Source organism: Homarus americanus, unplaced genomic scaffold, assembly GCF_018991925.1.
Source record: "Homarus americanus isolate GMGI-L3 unplaced genomic scaffold, GMGI_Hamer_2.0 scaffold20160, whole genome shotgun sequence".
Classification (NCBI taxonomy): Eukaryota; Metazoa; Arthropoda; class Malacostraca; order Decapoda; family Nephropidae; genus Homarus; species Homarus americanus.
The window spans coordinates 1-18,303 of NW_024752894.1; the positions used below are offsets into that span (position 1 = coordinate 1).

The following is an 18,303-nucleotide window of genomic DNA, read 5'->3' on the forward strand; positions in this document are numbered from 1 at the left end:
ATCAATGTACTTCGTTCAATTGGGATTGCTCATATGTGCTATACGTATTATTATTAATATTATTATTATTATTATTATTATTATTATTTTTTATTATTATTATTATTAAATATTATTATTATTATTATGAATTTTATTTTTATTTATATTTTTACAGAAGACCTGGGTGACAGGCAGAAACACAGTTATTTGTATAAGACGAAAGCCTAACACACACACACACACACACACACACACCGCACACAGAGGCTAAAGTGAACATGTTTGGTGAGCGTGTATATAGAAGTGTCAGGTCTATCAGGTCCCGTGTTTCTCTTTGGTTGACCCCACTTACTCCTCCCCTCCACGCCTGCCAGCCACGCTCACTTTAGACCCCATTTCCCGCCTCAACGCCTTACTCTTTCCTTCTTTCATCCAATATTTCCCGGAAGTTAAAATTTCATGTTATATTCGTTATTTTTTTTTAGTTTTGTAGTTTTTATTGTTATTTTTGTAGTTGCTGAATGTAACTATTGGCGGGTCATATTGGAAACCCTATAATGATACGTTTGTCAAGATTTTTACTAACTCTCTTTTTCATCAGAATATCGTATTGTTTCAGAAATTTTTATATTCAATTTATAATATATTCAATATCATCAGTTAAATCCTATACGGATTAGTGAATTCAAAAAATAATCGAAAAAATATCGACCACAGTTACCACTCGTCACTTGTCATACAGTTGTCACTTTAAATTCCATCACAGCGAGAAAATTAAACGTCTCTTAATTTTACGGGTTCTTATTCCCCCCTCATATATACTGGCAGGATATTATATTTATCAAGTAGTTTCTCTCTCTGTAAATCTGTCTATGTATCCAGTAATACACATAACATTTAGAGGTTTTTTTTTTATAATATATCTCCTAAGTTCCTGGATCAAATCAAGATATAGTTAGTTTAGTTTCTCTTTAGAAGTTTTTAAAGTTTAGTCAGTTGGCCGTGTCAGACCCAGCAGTGTCACAGTTAAGTTACTAAATTACTTTGTATTTTAAAATTAATCACCACTAGCATCTCAATTCCAGTTTGTGTTGGTAAATAAATGTCTATATTATGTTTTAGATAATTTTGGCCCATAACGTTGGTGTGTAGATAATTAAGGATTTTATACAAGATCATTAACCAGTGTGATGGCAGGGTAATGTGTGTGGTGCTGGGCAGGCAGTGCTGTGTACTATTACTTCACACAAATTAAAAATAATAATTATTGTATGCTATGTTAAAGTTTGTATTTATAAATGATAATTAGATTGTTAAAATAGGTAAAATAAATGATAATTAGATTGTTAAAATAGGTAATTAAGGAATGAGTTGAGTGGTAACGGGAGGAAGATCACCACGCTTCCCCGATCTTCATTTGTCAATCAAATCCAGGGCTTTGAATTGATTTTACCCAAGTTTATTGTATAGTCTTTTTTATTCTTTATTTTCTGTGTACTGTGAAAAATTGTGATATTTATTGAAGAAATTAAAAGATGATTTGAAGAGAGAGAATGTTTCCCCTAGTGAGTCAACCTAGTGACCGTAAATAGACAGATAGAAAGAATTAATTAAATCAACACACAAATTTACTTCGGTTTATCTTGTACGCAAACACATATAAACAACGTAAACAATCGTAAACCAAACCTTAAGTCGATTTAACCAATAGCCGAGGAAAAATAAATCCATATTATTTTTAACTATTTTACATCAAATATAACTAAAACTCTGACCTTTAATTCTACGTATTTCGTATTATTCCTAAAAGTGAAATAATAAAAAATGTGTAGAAAAATACCTCGACACGCTCCCGCTGTTCATTTTGTCACTCAGAAGCTGCCGCTGAGTGTCAACATAACAGCGGCTCACCTCGACACCTCCTCGTTTTTTCCCCCGTTGCACCTCCTGACGTCTTTATAAATACCAGAAACTGACGCTAAAAACGCTGACATTGTATCGACTCTGACATGGAAATATATAAAGACTAAATTTACCAGTGCTAAATAACCGGAAATTTTGTAATAACAATAATATGAACATTAGATGTAGTGATGCTACTACTACTACTACTACTACTACTACTATATAATAATAATAATAAAGTAGGTACTGTATTGTGTGTGTGTGATATTCCAGACATATCGATAGAGACTTATAAGGCCTATAAATGGGAACGTCTTCTTAAGCCACTAGTTACCAGGAACCACAAAACAGTGTCACAAGTCTTGGAAACCGGAATAGAGAAGCAGGATCCTGTGTTTTGTTGTACAAATTGAGGCAGGAGATGGTGGTGTGGGGTGACAACAACGTCTCAGCCCCCCCTCCTAAAACCTCCCTTTCACCTCTCTCCCTCTTCCCTCTCCTCCTTCCTCCGTGACCTTCCCTCTCCCTACCTCACCTTCTTTCATCCTCCTCATCTCCTCCTCTCCTCATCTCCTCCCTAACCCTCCCCCCTTTCTCCCCTCTTCCCTCCTCCCTTCCATCACACCTCTCCCTTCCCCTTATCCCCCTCTCTCCATCCCCTCCCTCCTCCTCCTCCCCCTTCACACACACTAGTTTTCTGCATTAATTATATATATATTTTGTATTAGCACATATATACATATTTGAACTATAATGTGAGCTTATGTGTATGTATGTATATATGTATGTACGCATGTGTGTGTATGTATGTATGTGTGTGTGTATGTATGTATGTATGTATGTATGTATGTCTATTTACCTAGTTATTCAAAAATTCCTGTAATAATTTCATAAGTTTCCTAATTAAGTCTAACTGTTTTCTCTAGATAGACTACGTGTGTGTGTGTGTGTGTGTGTGTGTGTGTGTGTGTGTGTGTGTGTGTGTGTGTGTGTGTGTGTGTGTGTGTGTGTGTGTGTGTGTGTGTGTGTGTGTGTGTGTGTGTGTGTGTGTGTGTGTGTGTGTGTGTGTGTGTGTGTTTGGGTTGTGGTTAGTAAGGTGGGAGGAGGGGAAGAGGCCAGAGAAGATAGGAGGAGAAGGGAGGAGAAAGAACAAGAATAATAGTAAAGAGAGGAAACAATAATTAAACCAACACTCCTAGGTGTAGATATGTGTAGAGGCCTTGGGTTTGTGGGTGTAGAGGCCTGGGGTGTGTGGTGTAGAGGGCCTGGGGTTGTGTGGGTCTAGAGTACTGGGGTGTGTGGGCTGGTATGGGTGTGTCCAACAGGTGTTTGTGGTCTCTTGTGGAGTGTATTATACCCAGGAGAATTGAAGGAGAAGTATGGTTTCCTGTATACCTCCTGTCACCACACACACACACACACACACACACACACACACACACTTGTTCTCAGTAATGACTCTGTACACCTGTGTGAGTGAGAGCCCACAGCACGTACTCTCTCTCTCTCTCTCTCTCTCTCTCTCTCTCTCTCTCTCGTTAATGCAATGTTCACTTGATAATCGTGTTCTTGTTATTCCTGACAGTTATATTCTTTCTTTCAAGTTCTTCTTGAAGTTCTTCCTCAAAATTCTTAACCAGAACTATCTCAAGAACGCCAGTAACCCCAGAACATGCGTCGCTTCCAGGTGAGTCAGTCTGTGTGTTATCTGTGTATACGTTAATACATATACACTGGTGTCTGTATACGTTAGTCAGTGCATATGTGTAAACGTAATGTGAATGCACTAATACATGTATACACTAGTATGTGAACATTCATGAAACATTTCCACATAACTACACACACACACACACACACACACACACATATACACACACACACACACACACACACACACACATATATACACACACACACACACACACACACACACACACACACTAGTGGATGACGTCACACATGCCCATGGGTTTGTTTACACTTGAGACACCTAGCGGAGAAAAAAATCATCATGGCTGACACTTACAAGAAACGTCGCTCCGAGTCCATCTTTCTAGAGTCCTCGTCGACGTACAGCATTAGGACCAGAGTTGCTGCGTTGTGTGTTGGATCGTCCTGTACTGAGAACAAGAATAACATATTTAATTACTAGTTGATGAGCGTTAACAGATAGGCGGGTAGCGTTAGGGTACAGGGGAGTGATAAGTCTTGGGTGAAAAACGATAATTTACCTCATACACATCAGAGCCATTATTTATTTTCTGGTGTTAGGTGGGGGGGGTACAGCCTGTTGATGTTTCAGGGTCTGTCGTCGCTGGTGTAGGAGTGAAGGACAAAGTGGTATTTATGTTTGGTATTTGGGAAGCGAGTGTTACTGAGCCTCGTCGATACCACAACCGATGAGGGAGAGGGAGGTGAGGGGGGGATGAGGGAGGGGAGGAGGGATGAGGGAGGGTGAGGAGGGATGAGGGAGGTGAGGGATTGTGAGGAAGATGATAGGGGAGGGGAGGTGAGGAGGGGATGAGGAGGAGAGGGAGGGGTGAGGGGGAGCCGAGGAGGTGAGGATTGTGAGGAAGATGATAGGGAGGGGAGGTGAGAAATATTAGAGGAAGAGGAGGTGAGGGAAGGGAGAGGTAAGGTAGGTGAGGGGGGAGGTAAGGTAGGTGAGGGGGGAGGTAAGGTAGGTGAGGGAAGGGAGAGGTAAGGTAGGTGAGGGGGGAGGTATCACTTAATAACTCACTCCGATATACTCTACCTTACTGTATTTACCTGGTAGTGACTAGTTTATTGTGCACACCGGGTATGTCTGTGGACGGCCAAATCAAAATCAACCACTTAACAAAGGCCTATGTACTATACTGACGCATCAACACAGCACTAACCGGTTGCCGTCATGTTCAGTCGTTCGTGTGGAGGCTGTGATGTCAACATTGTCTTCGTGTGACGTCTCAGTCTCTCACTACAAGATGGCTGGTCGTCTGCTCTATGTGGCGGCCGGTATATAAATTAAATTAAATTAGTCGGTGCTGTCACAACAGAAAATGTGGTGAGGGGTGACTGGACCAATTTAAGACAGGAAATAACAGGTGAATTTTCTCTATTGCTTTCTTAAGAATATTTTCATTTGACTTTTTGGAAACGTGTTAAAGTAATTCTTAAATTTTTCAAGTAGGACCTTGAAGGAGAATTAGTTTCAAGCTTATGAGTATTGTGAGTATACCACACACTCTCTCTCTCTCTCTCACACACACTAGTCAGGTGTTTTAAATATTATAAACTTATTATGTATGCTTCAAGTTGATCTCGCTGAAGTGGTTTAAAGTTTCACTCATAAGTTACATGTTGGTGAAAAAGTTAAATATTTTAACTCGCTCAGAAGTCTCGTGTTACACCGCTTAAGTTGTGTAGTAATGGAAGGTTGTGATTGGCTCATTCTCCCAGTCGATGTAAATTCTTGCACTATGATTGGTTAAAATTGTCACGATTCAGAGGGTTAGGATTCACTCTGTTTTAGTGGGATAAGATTTGTTTGTCGTTTGTTTGGGTGTTTTAAGCGTTTGTTTTAGTTTCGAAGCAGCTCAGTCATTCGGTTTAGATGCTCGAATCATTTTGTTTCAGAAATTCGAAGCTCTTGTGTGTGTTGGAGCAGTAGTGTTCTCTGGTTCATGTGTTCGAAGCAAGTTATGGATAATCTTTTTTAGTCTGTCTTCACTTGTTGCCCAATATGGGTGTTCGAATCGGTGAGTCGAACTTAAGCCTGGTTGATTTATTTGGTCCGGATTTTCCAAACTTCAAGATGAACTTTTTCGGGTTGCTGTGTGACACCTAACCTAGCTTACGGTAACCTAACCTAGCTTAACTTAACCTAACTTAACCTAACAACCTAATCTAACCAACCATTACCGCGTCTCTCCTGGAACACCTCGTGAATATGTGTGTGTGTGTGTGTCCCCCCAGTGGGGTGGGCGTGACGTCTTGAGGGTGGCGAGTGGGTGTGAGGGTGGCGAGTGGTGGAGGGTGGTGGTGATGAAGGGTGGTGGTTCTGAAGTTGGATGATGAGGATGGATGCTCTGGGTGGACAATGGGTGATGAGGGTGGGTGGTGGGTGATGAGGGTGGGTGGTGGGTGATGAGGGTGGATAATGGGTGATGAGGGGGTGGTGGATAGTGGGTGGTGAGGGTGGGCGTTGATAAGGTAATGAGTGGTGGTGGTGTAGTCTTGGTCCCTCGGGAGGCTAGCAGCTAGTGTCTGCTCCACGCACTGAGCCCTCGCTTGTGTGTGTGTAAGTGCGTGTGTGTGTTTGTGTTTGTGTATATCTGTGTATGTGTCCGCCCACCTCCACCCCCCACCACCTTCCCTTCCTCCACCACCCCCATTACCCACCCACCCACCTCTCCCTCCTGTCGTGGACCCTGCACTTCCTTCTGCAGTAAACCACTCTTAATGGAAGAAGCCTAGCACCATCTAGCAGCAGCCGTGTGGATTCTCAGCACCTATGTATTAATGGATAGATTCCCAGCGCCTAGGTATTAATGGATAGATTCCCAGCACCTAGGTATTAATGGATAGGTTCCCAGCACTCAGGTATTAATGGATAGGTTCCCAGCACCCAGGTATTATTTGGGCAGGCTCTGTCTCTGCTCAGCACCTCACACACATGGGTGAAACATTCCTCGTGAGGTTCAGTCTCCCCTAACGCTGTGTGAAAAAGATTCATGATAACGTGACTGCCAGTGTATAAATTAAACTCACGTTAAATAAGTTGAACAAAATAATAGTCCTGATGTTCAGTGTGGCAGGCGGAGGAGACCGGCAGTGTTGAAGTGACTTTTGTTGTTGTTTAATGTGTATTGATTACCCTAGGCGGTTTGTGTCGCCCTCACACTACATGACTGTTGTGTGTCGCCCCTCACTACACGACTGTTGTGTGTCGCCCTCACACTAAATGACTGTTGTGTGTCGCCCTCACACTACATGACTGTTGTGTGTCGCCTCACACTACACGACTGTTGTGTGGTAGTTGTGGGGGCAGGGGTAGTAACAAGTGGTGGGAAATACCTTCATCGTTTCTGGTAGTTCTTGCCGCCGCCGCCCATGTGATCTGTCTTGTCCAGGTCGCTGGTGAGTGTCGGTCGCCGGTAGTGGTCGAGTCGGCAGCAGCGGTGGCTGAGCTGTACTGCCGAACAGCAGCAACTGGGGGGAGAGGGCTGGGTGGGAGGGAGGCGATGAGAGCATTCCGAAACATCGCTCGTCAAAGTAGCGAACACAGCAACAAGGGACAACAAAGACGTGTTTATCAAGTCATCAAGGAACAAGTAGGAGGAGTAGAGGGCCATCAAGAGCAGGGGACACGCCTCAGTGCATTGCCCTTTATTTTATCTGGCCCCAGGATAACAAGAGGGGGGGTAGGGATGTGGGGCTGACCTTGGAGTTGGTGTGGGGGGTGAGGTGCTCATTACAGGCGTGTGGTGGTGGGCGGAAGTGCGGGCGTGAGGTTGGCCAGGCCCCGGGAGACAGGGCGGCTCTCAACGCCCCCGACCACTGTAGTCTTGTGCCTCTACCCAACCGCCAGCCAGCACCCGACCCGACCCGATTCCACGGTCTCTGGGTTCAGGAGGTGCCGGATCCTGGGTGCTAGGAGCTGAATACTTGTAGGGCTGGGAAGTTCTTGGTATTCCTCGTTACCGGGTGTTGGATGCTCCCAGGTGCCGGGCGCCTCTTGCTAGACTGCGGTAGAACTAAAACACAGTAAGACCATAGTTCTGGGTGCCCTACAGGCCTCTGGGTCATATTACGCTCAGTGCTCTGACGGCCGGAAAATCCTGTGTGTTGGCTGGTAGCTACAGAGTCTTAGCTGCTCGTGGGCAGACTGGAGGTGGATTAAGATACTGCTAGGACCAAGGGGGGGGGTGGCTGTTGCTATGACTGGGGAAATGTGCCATAAGGTACTACTGGATAAAAGCTGAGCTGTCTTGCTAAGGAGACAGATGGAACACTCCCAGAGCTCCATGAAGACGTGTTCTTGTATACACACTTTTACCCTAAATATCTGTCGGACCTGTTGTGGAGGATCACCTGCCTTCAGTTGTCACCTCCGATGGCTCGTCTCTTGTGTTGCCTAGTTGATGACGGTACACCTGACCCATGGATGGTTGACGGATCTCACCCTTGACATGCAGCCCAATGTCGCTTCAACTAACCCACTGCTGTCAACTCTCATCGTTCACCACATCCTCATCTGCCCTGTGACCTCCCCTACAGGGTGGCACCTCTCCTCCCCTGACCAGATATCCCTCCTCCAGGACAGGCCGGCAACTGACATTATTAGTGACCTGCCACATTTTGCCATAAAACAGATAAATTGTACAGGAATTTTCACCACACACTCATCATTGTCACTTTATGTAACTTGCTGACAAAACCCATGCGACCCTTCAGGCCTTTTACGCCCTTAATGCATGAGTCCATAAAACCAAGCATAAACTCCGCATGCTTCCCAGTTGGGCGCTATAACCTTCTGCGCTTCACCTTGCACAGGATATAAGGGGTGCCTAATAAACTAGCCCTCTCCGGCAAACTGTAAATCTGTAATCCTCCTCCCAATCATCATCATCATCATCATTCACCTCCTACTCTTCATTATTCTCCTGTCTTTTTTTCTCTTCCTCTTCCCCTATTTTCCTCCTCTTCAGAACAGGTCATTATTCTCTCCTTTTCTTCTTCCTCCTCTTCTTCTTTACTCTCCTCTCTTTCCTCGTCTTCTTCTCCTCTCCTCCTCCTCTTCCTCCATCTCTTCCTCCTCCAAGTCTATGTTCCTTTCACCAGTTTCTGCTTGTTCTCGCTTGTCATCTCGTAATGTTACCAAGATGAACTAGTGCCTTAAGTGTCTTCGCTCATCAAAACCTTCTTCTCTACTCACCCAGCATCATAATTCACCAGCTAGGTTAGGTTAGATTAGGTTAGGGTTGGGTTAGGTTAGGGTTAGGTTAGGTTAGGTTGGGCTTGGGTTAGGATAGATTACGTTGCTTTGGGTTATATTAGCTTGGTTAGATTAGGTTTGGTTTGGTTAGGTTAGGTTGTTTTAGTTAGGTGGGTTTGGTTGCGGTGCCTTGGGTTAGGTTTAGCCAGGTGAGGTCAAAACTAAGGTAGTTTAGAGTTAGGGTCAGACAAATCTGGGGTCAGACTAAGGTAGGTGAGGTCAGATTACTGTAGGTTAGGTCAGACTAGGTAGTTTAGGTTGACCTAGTGTGTGTTAGGCTGGAATCTTTCTAAAAGCTGAGACTTGAGTTTACCTTCTCTCAGCCTCACACACTATGCAAACTCGCAACTCACGGGGGAGAGGGGGTGACTTATGCTGTTCTGTGTGTGTGTGTGTGTGTGTGTGTGTGTGTGTGTGTGTGTGTGTGAGTGTGTGTGTGTGTGTGTGTGTGTGTGTGTGTGTACCATCATTGTCCATATCCGGGCCAAGAATCCTTCATGACCTTAATGGTGACTCTTCTTGTAGCCTTCAGAACGTGACCTGACCTTGTGACCTACTACCTCCTCCCGTGTCCTTGTTCTCGAATCAGCTTTTTCTTTTGTCTTTCACTGTAGGCCATCCAGGCTGTGTGTGTGTGTGTGTGTGTGTGTGTGTGTGTGGCTGTGTGTGTATTGTGTGTGTGTGTGTGTGTGTGTGTGTGTGTGGGGAGGGGGTCATCCAGCCACTGTCATAAACGAGCTGCTTCAAATACCTACTACCAACACCTGTGGAGTCAGGACTACCTTAACCACTAGACAAAAGACCCTGGGACACTAACCACCAAATTGATGCCTCTAGGAGGCAGCACTTTAACCATCAGACACGGGGACACACTACTGTACCACCTAGGCTCGGATGGTCACCTGTGTGGAGGGCAGAGGCGTCTTAGTGGTCGTAGGGGACCTTCTCACCAGTGTGGCGCCTAGCCTGGCCTCACTCTCACGGACACAGGACATTGGTGTGTTGTTGCTCAGGGAGAGGTGGCTCAGTGGTGGGAGGGGGTTGTGGGGAGGGTTGTGGTGGGAGGTTGTGGGAGAGGTTGTGGTGGAGGGGTGGTGGGAGGGGTTGTGGTGGAGGGGTTGGTGGTGGGAGGTGGGTGGGAGGGGTTGTGGTGGAGGGGTTGTGGCTAGTGGGAGGGTGGGAGGGGTTGGTGGTGGGAGGGGTTGTGGTGAGGTTGTAGGAGGGTGGTGGGAGGGGTTTTGTGAGGGGTTTTGTGGAGGGGTTGTGGAGGGGTTGTGGTGGAGGGTTGTGGTGGGAGGTTGTGGGTTGTGGTGGGAGGTTGTGGTGAGGGCTGTGGTGGGAGGGGTTGTGTTGGAGGGGTCAGGTGGGAGGGGGTTGTGGTGGAGGGTTGTGGTGGAGGTCAGGGGAGGGTGTGGTGGAGGGGGTCAGGGTGGAGGGTTGTGGTGGAGGGGCTGGGGGTGGAGGGGGCTGTGGTGGAGGTTGTGGTGGAGGGGTTGTGGTGGAGGGGTTGTGGTGGGAGGGGGTTGTGGTGGGAGGGGTTGTGGCTCAGTGGTGGAGGGGTTGTGTGGAGGAGGTTGTGGCTCAGTGGTGGAGGGGTTGTGGTCAGTGGTGAGGGGGTTGTGGGAGGTGGGTTGTGGTCGAGTGGTGGAGGGGTTGTGGTTTAGTGGTGAGGGGTTGTGTTCAGTGTGTAGGGGTTGGGGACTAGTGGTGGAGGGGTTGTGGCTCAGTGGTGGAGGGGTTGTGGCTAGTGGTGAGGGGGTTGTGGTGGGAGGGGTTGTGGGTGGAGGGGTTGTGGTGGAGGGGTTGTGGTCTAGGTGGTGGAGGGGTTGTACTAGTGGTGGGAGGGGTTGTGGTGGAGGGTTGTGGCTAGTGGTGGAGGGGTTGTGGTGGAGGGGTGTGGTGAGGGGCTGGTGAGGGTTGTGGTCTGGAGGAGGGGCTGTGGTGGAGGGGGTTGTGGTGGAGGGGGTCAGGTGGAGGGGGTAGCAGGAGGGGGAGAGCAGTGGTGGAGGGGTTGTGGTGGAGGGGTTGTGGTGGAGGGGGTTGTGGTGGGAGGGGGTTGTGGTGAGGGGTTGTGGTGGAGGGGTTGTGTGGAGGGGGTGGTGAGGGGTTGTGGTGGAGGGGTTGTCTCAGTGGTGGGAGGGGTTGTGGTGGAGGAGGTTGTGGTCTCAGTGGTGGGAGGGGTAGGTTTCAGTGGTGTAGGGGTTGTGGGTGGAGGTGGGTTGTGGTCTAGTGGGTGGGAGGGGGTGGGCTCAGTGGTGGAGGGGTTGTGTCCAGTGTAGGGGTTGGGACAGTGGTGGAGGGGTTTGGTTAGTGGGTGGGAGGGAAGGGGGAGGGGTTGTGGTGGGAGGTTGTGGGTTTAGTGTGGGAGGGGTGGAGGGCTGGGGAGGGGTCAGGTGGGAGGGGTTGTGGTGGAGGGGTTAGTGGGTGGAGGGGTTGTGGGGGAGGGGTTGTGGTGAGGTTGGGAGGTTGTGGGTGGAGGTGTGGTGGAGGGGTGAGGTGGAGGGTCTGGTGGAGGTGGTGGAGGGGTGGTGGTGGGGTTGTGAGGGGAGGTGATGTGGGGGAGGGGGTGGGGGTGGAGGGGTTGTGGGTGTGAGGGGGTGGGGGAGGGGTTGTGGGGAGGGGTTGGGGAGGGGTTGTGGGGAGGGTGGGGGAGGGGTGTGGAGGGAAGGTGGGGTGGCTGGGGGAAGGTGGAGGAGTGTGGGTTTGTGGGGGAGGGGTTGTGGTGGGAGGCAGGGTCAGTGGGAGGGGTGTGGTGGGAGGGGTTGTGTGAGGGAAGTGGCCTGTGGTGGGAGGGGTTGTGTGAGGGGATGGGTCTGTGTGGTGAGGGGTCTGGCCCAGTGGTGAGGGGGTTTGGACAGTGGTGAGGGGGACGATGTGAAGGGAAGGAGTGGTCTGTGGCGCTGGGAGTGTGGGAAGTACTGTGTCCTGCCTGCCTGCCTGTGCCTGTCTGCCTGTGTCTGTCTGTCTGTCTGTCTGCCTGTGTCTCAAAATAAATGGGTTTATAAACATACACATACTGTGAGCTGTGACACAAGAGCAAAACAAAAAAATGTAGGTGAACTGACAAGATGTATTTGATGGTATAACAAACACAGGGAGACACAGACAAGGTTGTATAAATTACTGGGGTGAGGTGGGGGGGGGCAGATGTGGTAGTAAACAGGTGTATTATTTAGAGAGACATTTGCAGTTTCATTTCTTGTTAGTGACGGACCTTACTGGTGTGTGTGTGTGTATGTGGGTGAAAATGTTACACACACACACACACACACACACACACACAATAACAACTGTAAGAGAACTTATTTACCAGTGTTTGTTGAGCCAAACGTGACTGTTTTGTTTACCAAGCTCACAGACTAAATATACCCTTAAAACGATACAGGAAATAACGCGACATTTATTTGCTAGTACAAAAAGACAACTCAACGACAACTAACTCACGACGGCCCTGCTTCGCTTTGACAGAGGAGCCGAAAGCACATATCACCGCAATCATATTCACTCAATACTCAGGCATGTGTTTGTTGGATGGTTTTTCAAATAGACTAGACAACCTTAGAGGACAGGTTAGAGAAGCGAGTTGTAAGGTAAGAGACAAGAGACGCCACAGTCAAAGGAAGGGCTAGGACGCGGGCAGGCGCCAGTGTTTGTGTGAGGCAGACGATGCAGCAGATGGCAGGCCTGCGCTTCCGCCTGACATGCCACGGCGCTCTCACATCACTTCTCCACTACCTCTATATTTTGGGATAATCAGGCCACCAGCCAACCTATATACAGACGCTGTAACAAACAACAACAAAAAAAACAAAAAAACCAAACAAAAACAACAAACAACAAAAACAAAAAAACAAACAAACAAAAACAAACAAACAAAAGGGAGGGATGTGTGAGGGGACGGGGGAGGGGATGTGTGAGGGGATGGTGAGGGGATGTGTGTGAGGATCTTGTGGGAGGGATGTGTGAGGAATGTTGGGAGAGAGGATCTTGATGTGACGGGATCTGAGGAAGAGGACGTTGTGTGTGGAGGGACAAGAGGAGGGATGTGTGAGGAACAAAAGAGGACGGGGAGGGATGTGTGAGGATGTGGTGTGAGGATCTGGGGAGGGATGTGTGAGGGAATGATGTGTGTGAGGATCGGGGAGGATGTTGTGTGAGGATCTTGGGGAGGGATGTTGTGTGAGGGATGTGTGTGTGAGGATCTTGAGGGAGGGATGTGTGAGGGGAATGGTGTGTGTGAGGATCTTGAGGGAGGGAGGGGAGGAGGTGTGTGAGGATCTTGAGGAGGGAGTGTGTGAGGATCTTGAGGAGGGATGTGAGGAATGTTGTGTGTGAGGATCTTGAGGGGAGGGATGTGTGTGAGGATCTTGAGGGAGGGGATGTGTGAGGATGTGTGTGTGTAGGGATCTTGAGGGAGGGATGTGTGAGGATGGAGGGTGTGAGGATCTAGTGGAGGGATGTGTGAGGATGATGTGGAGGGATGTGTGGCGAGGGAATGTTGTGTGTGAGGGAGGATGTGTGTGAGGATCTTGAGGGAGGGATGTGTGGAGGATCTTGGGGAGGGATGTGTGAGGAATGTGTGTGTGTGAGGATCTTGAGGAGGGATGTGTGTGAGGATCTTGAGGGAGGAATGTGAGGAATGTGTGTGTGAGGATCTTGGGGAGGGATGTGTGGGGAGTGGTGTGTGAGGATCTTGTGGGAGGGATGTGAGGAGGGGACTGAGGGAGGGATGTGTGAGGAATGTTGTGTGTGTGAGGATCATGAGGGAGGGATGTGTGAGGGATGTTGTGGAGAGGATCTTGTGGGAGGGATGTGTGTGAGGATGTTGAGAGGGAATGTGTGAGGAAGGGTGTAGGATCTTGAGGGAGGGATGTGTAGGGAATGTTGTGTGAGGATCTTGAGGAGGGATGTGTGGAGGACTTGAGGGAGGGATGTGTGAGGAATGTTGTGTGTGAGGATCTTGAGGGAGGGATGTGTGTGAGGATCTTGAGGGAGGGATGTGTGAGGGGATGTTGTGTGTGAGGATCTTGAGGGGAGGGATGTGTGTGAGGATCTTGAGGGAGGGGATGTGAGGGATGTTGTGTGTGAGGGATCTTGAGGGAGGATGTGTGAGGATGTTGTGTGTGAGGATCTTGTGGGAGGATGTGTGTGAGGATCTTGGGGAGGGATGTGTGAGGAATGTTGTGTGTGAGGATCTTGGGGGGATGTGTGAGGATCTTGAGGGAGGGAGATGAGAAATGTGTGTGTGAGGATCTTGAGGGAGGAGGGGATGTGTAGGAATGTTTGTGTGTGAGGATCTTGAGGGAGGGAGGAGGGATGTTGTGAGAGGACGGGAGGGATGAGGATGTTGTGTGAGGATCTTGAGAGGGATGGTGGGGGACGAGGAGGGACACGGAGGGACGTTGTGTGTGAGGATCCCCAGAGGAGGACGGGAGGGATGTGTGAGAGGAGGTGTGTGTGAGGATCTTGAAGGAGGATGTGTGAGGAATGTTGTGTGTGAGGGATCTTGAGGGAGGGATGTGTGTGTGTGAGGGATCTTGTGGGAGGGATGTGTGTGAGGATCTTGAGGGAGGGATGTGAGGGAATGTTGTGTGTGAGGATCTTGAGGGAGGGATGTGTGAGGGAATGTTGTGTGTGAGGATCACTTGAGGGAGGGGATGTGTGTGAGGATCTTGAGGGAGGAGTGTGAGGAATAGTTGTGTGTGAGGATCTTGAGGGAGGGATGTGTGAGGGAATGTTGTGTGTGAGGATCTTGAGGGAGGGATGTGTGTGAGGATCTTGTGGGAGGGATGTGTGAGGAATGTTGTGTGTAGGATCTTGAGGGAGGATGTGTGAGGATCTTGAGGGAGGGATGTGTGAGGGATGTTGTGTGTGAGGATCTTGAGGGAGGGATGTGTGAGGATTTGTGAGTGAGGATCTTGTGGGAGGGATGTGTGGAGGATCTTGAGGGAGGGATGTGTGAGGGGATGTTGTGTGTGAGGATCTTGGGAGGGATGTGTGTGAGGATCAGGGGAGGATGTGTGAGGGAGTTGTGGTGAGGATTGAGGGAGGGATGTGTGAGGATGTTGTGTGTGAGGATCTTGAGGGAGGGATGTGTGTGGAGGATGTTGTGGAGGGATGTGTGAGATGTGTGTGTGAGGGGATGTTGTGTGTGAGGATCTTGAGGGATGTGTGTGAGGTGTTGTTGGAGGGATGTGTGAGGGAATGTTGTGTGTGAGGGGATGTTGTGTGTAGGGATCTTGTGGAGAGGGGATGTTGTGTGAGGATGTTGTGTGAAGGGATCTTGTGGGAGGGATGTGAGGAATGTTGTGTGTGAGGATCTTGAGGGAGGGAGGTGTGTGAGGATCTTGTGGGAGGGATGTGTGTAGGGATCTTGTGGGAGGGATGTGGAGGAATGTGTGTGTGAGGATCTTGAGGGAGGATGTGTGAGGAATGTTGTGTGTGAGGATCTTGAGGGAGGATGTGTGTGAGGATCTTGAGGGAGGGATGTGTGAGGGAATGTTGTGTGTGAGGATCTTGAGGGAAGTGTGTGAGGGAATGTTGTGTGAGAGGGATGTGTGTGAGGATCTTGAGGGAGGGATGTGTGTGAGGATCTTGTGGGAGGGGATGTGTGAGGATGTTGTGTGTGAGGATCTTGGGGAGGGATGTGTGAGGATCTTGAGGAGGGATGTGTGAGGGAATGTTGTGTGTGAGGATCTTGAGGGAGGGATGTGTGAGGAATGTTGTGTGTGAGGATCTTGAGGGAGGGATGTGTGAGGGAATTTGTGTGTGAGGGATGTGTGTGAGGGATTTGGAGAATGTTGATGAAGAGATCTTGAGGATGTGAAATCTTGTAGGAAGATATGCAAAGGGAAATGTAGAATATGTTGAATTGTAGAGGATGTTGTCTGAGGGATGTTATTTAAGAGGATGTTGTGTAGGAGGATGTTTTTTAAGAGGATGTTGTGTGGGAGGATGTTTTTTGAGTGGATGTGTTGTGTTTGTAGGGGAGGGGTAAAGGTTTCCGGGTTGTGGTATGTGTCGGTGGCTGGATCAACAGTTATATTTATAAGTTATCAGCTGTTGTATATGTTTTCGAGGACTCCTGAATTAAGATTTTGGAACCCAATTTATTTTACTCTGATAATTTAAATACGGTACCAAACTCTAATAGTAGTTAAAATTAGTCTCGAGGTTAACATTAAGGGTGGTTAATCTTCAGGTAAAATAAGCTGTAGTGTTGGAATATATAATTATTGTGGCGCCCAGATGAGGATTTGTAGTACGTCACAGAAAGAGTCATATACAGTGTCTCAAAAAATGTATATACACACAAGTAAGGATAATGTTGTTGCTTTAATACAAACATTCACGCCATCACCACGAGTATTAGCGGCTGTGTGTATACATTTTTTTGAGACACCTTTTATATTTGTTGAGTTAGTGAGGTGTAAGTAAATCATCCCTCACAGCCCCTCCACCCTCGAATAGCTCTCTCTCTCTCTCTCTCTCAGCTCAATTACCACTTTTTTTTCTTTTCTAGAAGTGAATAATTATGAACATCAAGCACGCTTTTAAACTCAAAATGGCGGTTAAATTACATTGAGCCTTTACCATAGTCTGACATGATCTCCTTTCTGTTTGGGGGAAAAGTCGATCGCAGGTTTTTTTTTTTGAGAATTTATCTATATGGCGTAATTAAAGTGAACTGGGTAAAGGGAGAATTAAAACTTACGAAGTATTTTGAGAATCTATCGTAAGTTTCGAGTCGGATAGAGAACATATTAACACTTAGGAACCTTTGAGGATACATCGTTAGTGTCTCAAGCCAGTAAGAATGAGGTTAAGAGTAGTGGTGGAGTGTAGCCAATCCTAGCCGAAGCCACCATCCGCGTTCTACCCTCAGTAAACCAAAGACGAATTCTCACTCCCTTATCAGTGGACTCCATTCGCGCGCGAGGGATTACCCGTGTCCACTTCCCGCCAGACTTTCCCGCCTTTTTTGTTGTCACGTGACCTATTTACCCGCCATTAATCCGCCAATCCGGTGTCACTTTATCTTTCCCGCCACTCAACGTCACTTCCGCATCAGAGACTTCCTGCAGTTGCCGCACATTTTTTTTAATTTTGTAATTGTATTTTCTTGTTTATCATTGGAAGGTGTGAGATAATAATTGATTTATTGTCGGTTTCACGTGTGTTAAATTATCATTGTTTACACGTCTCTAGATCTCCTGTTTACACCTTTAGATCGCCTGTTTACGTCTCTAGATCGCCTATTTACACCCTCTAGATCTCCTGTTTACACGCCTCTATGATTGCCTGTTTGTGGATCCTGTGCAAGTTGTTTACGCTCAGCTACACCACGTGAGAGTGTCATCCATGTGTTACACTTATCGCCCTCACTGACACTACACACACACACACATAGTGTCCTCTGGGGTGTGAGACAGACCACTTGGTGACGATGGGGGTGGCGGGGTGAAGGATGGGGGAGGGCTGGTGGTGGAGCAGGGGTGGAAGGGGAGGTGGGGGAAAGGAGGTGATGGTGGGGCAGTGGAGGAGGGGATGAGGGGCAGAGGAGGGAGGAGGTGAGGTGGTGGGGCATGAGAGGGTGAAGGTGGGGAGGGAGAGGGAGGTGATGATGATGGCATGGGGAGGAGGGATGAAAGGTGGGAGGGGGGTGATGGTGGGGCAGGGAAGGGGGGTGAAGTAGGAGGTAGAGGTGGTGATGATTGGGAGGAGGGTAAGTGATAGGAATAAGTAGGCAACCCTCTCCTCTCCTCCCCCTACACACACGCTCAATCCTACAATGCCTGGGAACCCTGAAAACACTTTTTGTAGTGATGACAAGCAAAGGAGGGAGGGATGGAGGAGTCAGGGATAGGGGAAGTAGGAAGGGAGTGGAAGGTGTAAAGGAAGGAGTCAGGAATGAGGAAATGGTGGGAGGGAGGGAGCTTTATGTAGACAACCATTTAGGGTTTCATTAATGTGATGATTGGTAACTCCTATGTACGTTTATAATTCCTATGTAAGTATTTTCAATCCTTGTGTAAGTATTTCAAAACTATGTGCATATTTGTAGTTATTCTGTTTTTTTTTTTAGTGTTATATTTTTTACTAAGTATGTACAATATCCCAAACAAGTATCTACCAGGCTGGATCCGATGACTTCCGAAATGTTACATGCAACTCGTCATGTCTCGGGAGGGTTGGTATACGGGGTTCTGTGTCATACTGATCTTACTACATTTGGTAACCGAACATCATATTAATTACGTCGAAATATTTACACATTTCATCACTTAAGTTAAACTATATACCAAAGTAAATCCATGTCCCAATATATATTATCCGTGGTCATCATAATGTTTCACACGGTGTATGGACAGATACTTTTTTGAGATACTGTACGTACTGTATTTCACATTTTTCTCTCGCAATGTACGTATTAT

At 47.6% G+C, this 18,303-nt stretch overlaps 1 protein-coding gene across 1 annotated transcript in view; it reads left to right on the top strand.

The window, feature by feature from the left end:
• Window positions 1-3,472: 3,472 nt before the first annotated feature.
• Window positions 3,473-18,303, top strand: part of LOC121855217 (transcription factor collier-like) — a gene marked incomplete at its 5' end in the record, with an annotated part of 29,996 nt that continues 15,165 nt past the window's right edge. The window contains 2 exon segments of the mRNA XM_042350080.1: window positions 3,473-3,555; window positions 3,558-3,574. Coding sequence (XP_042206014.1) covers window positions 3,473-3,555; window positions 3,558-3,574 — 100 coding nt within the window.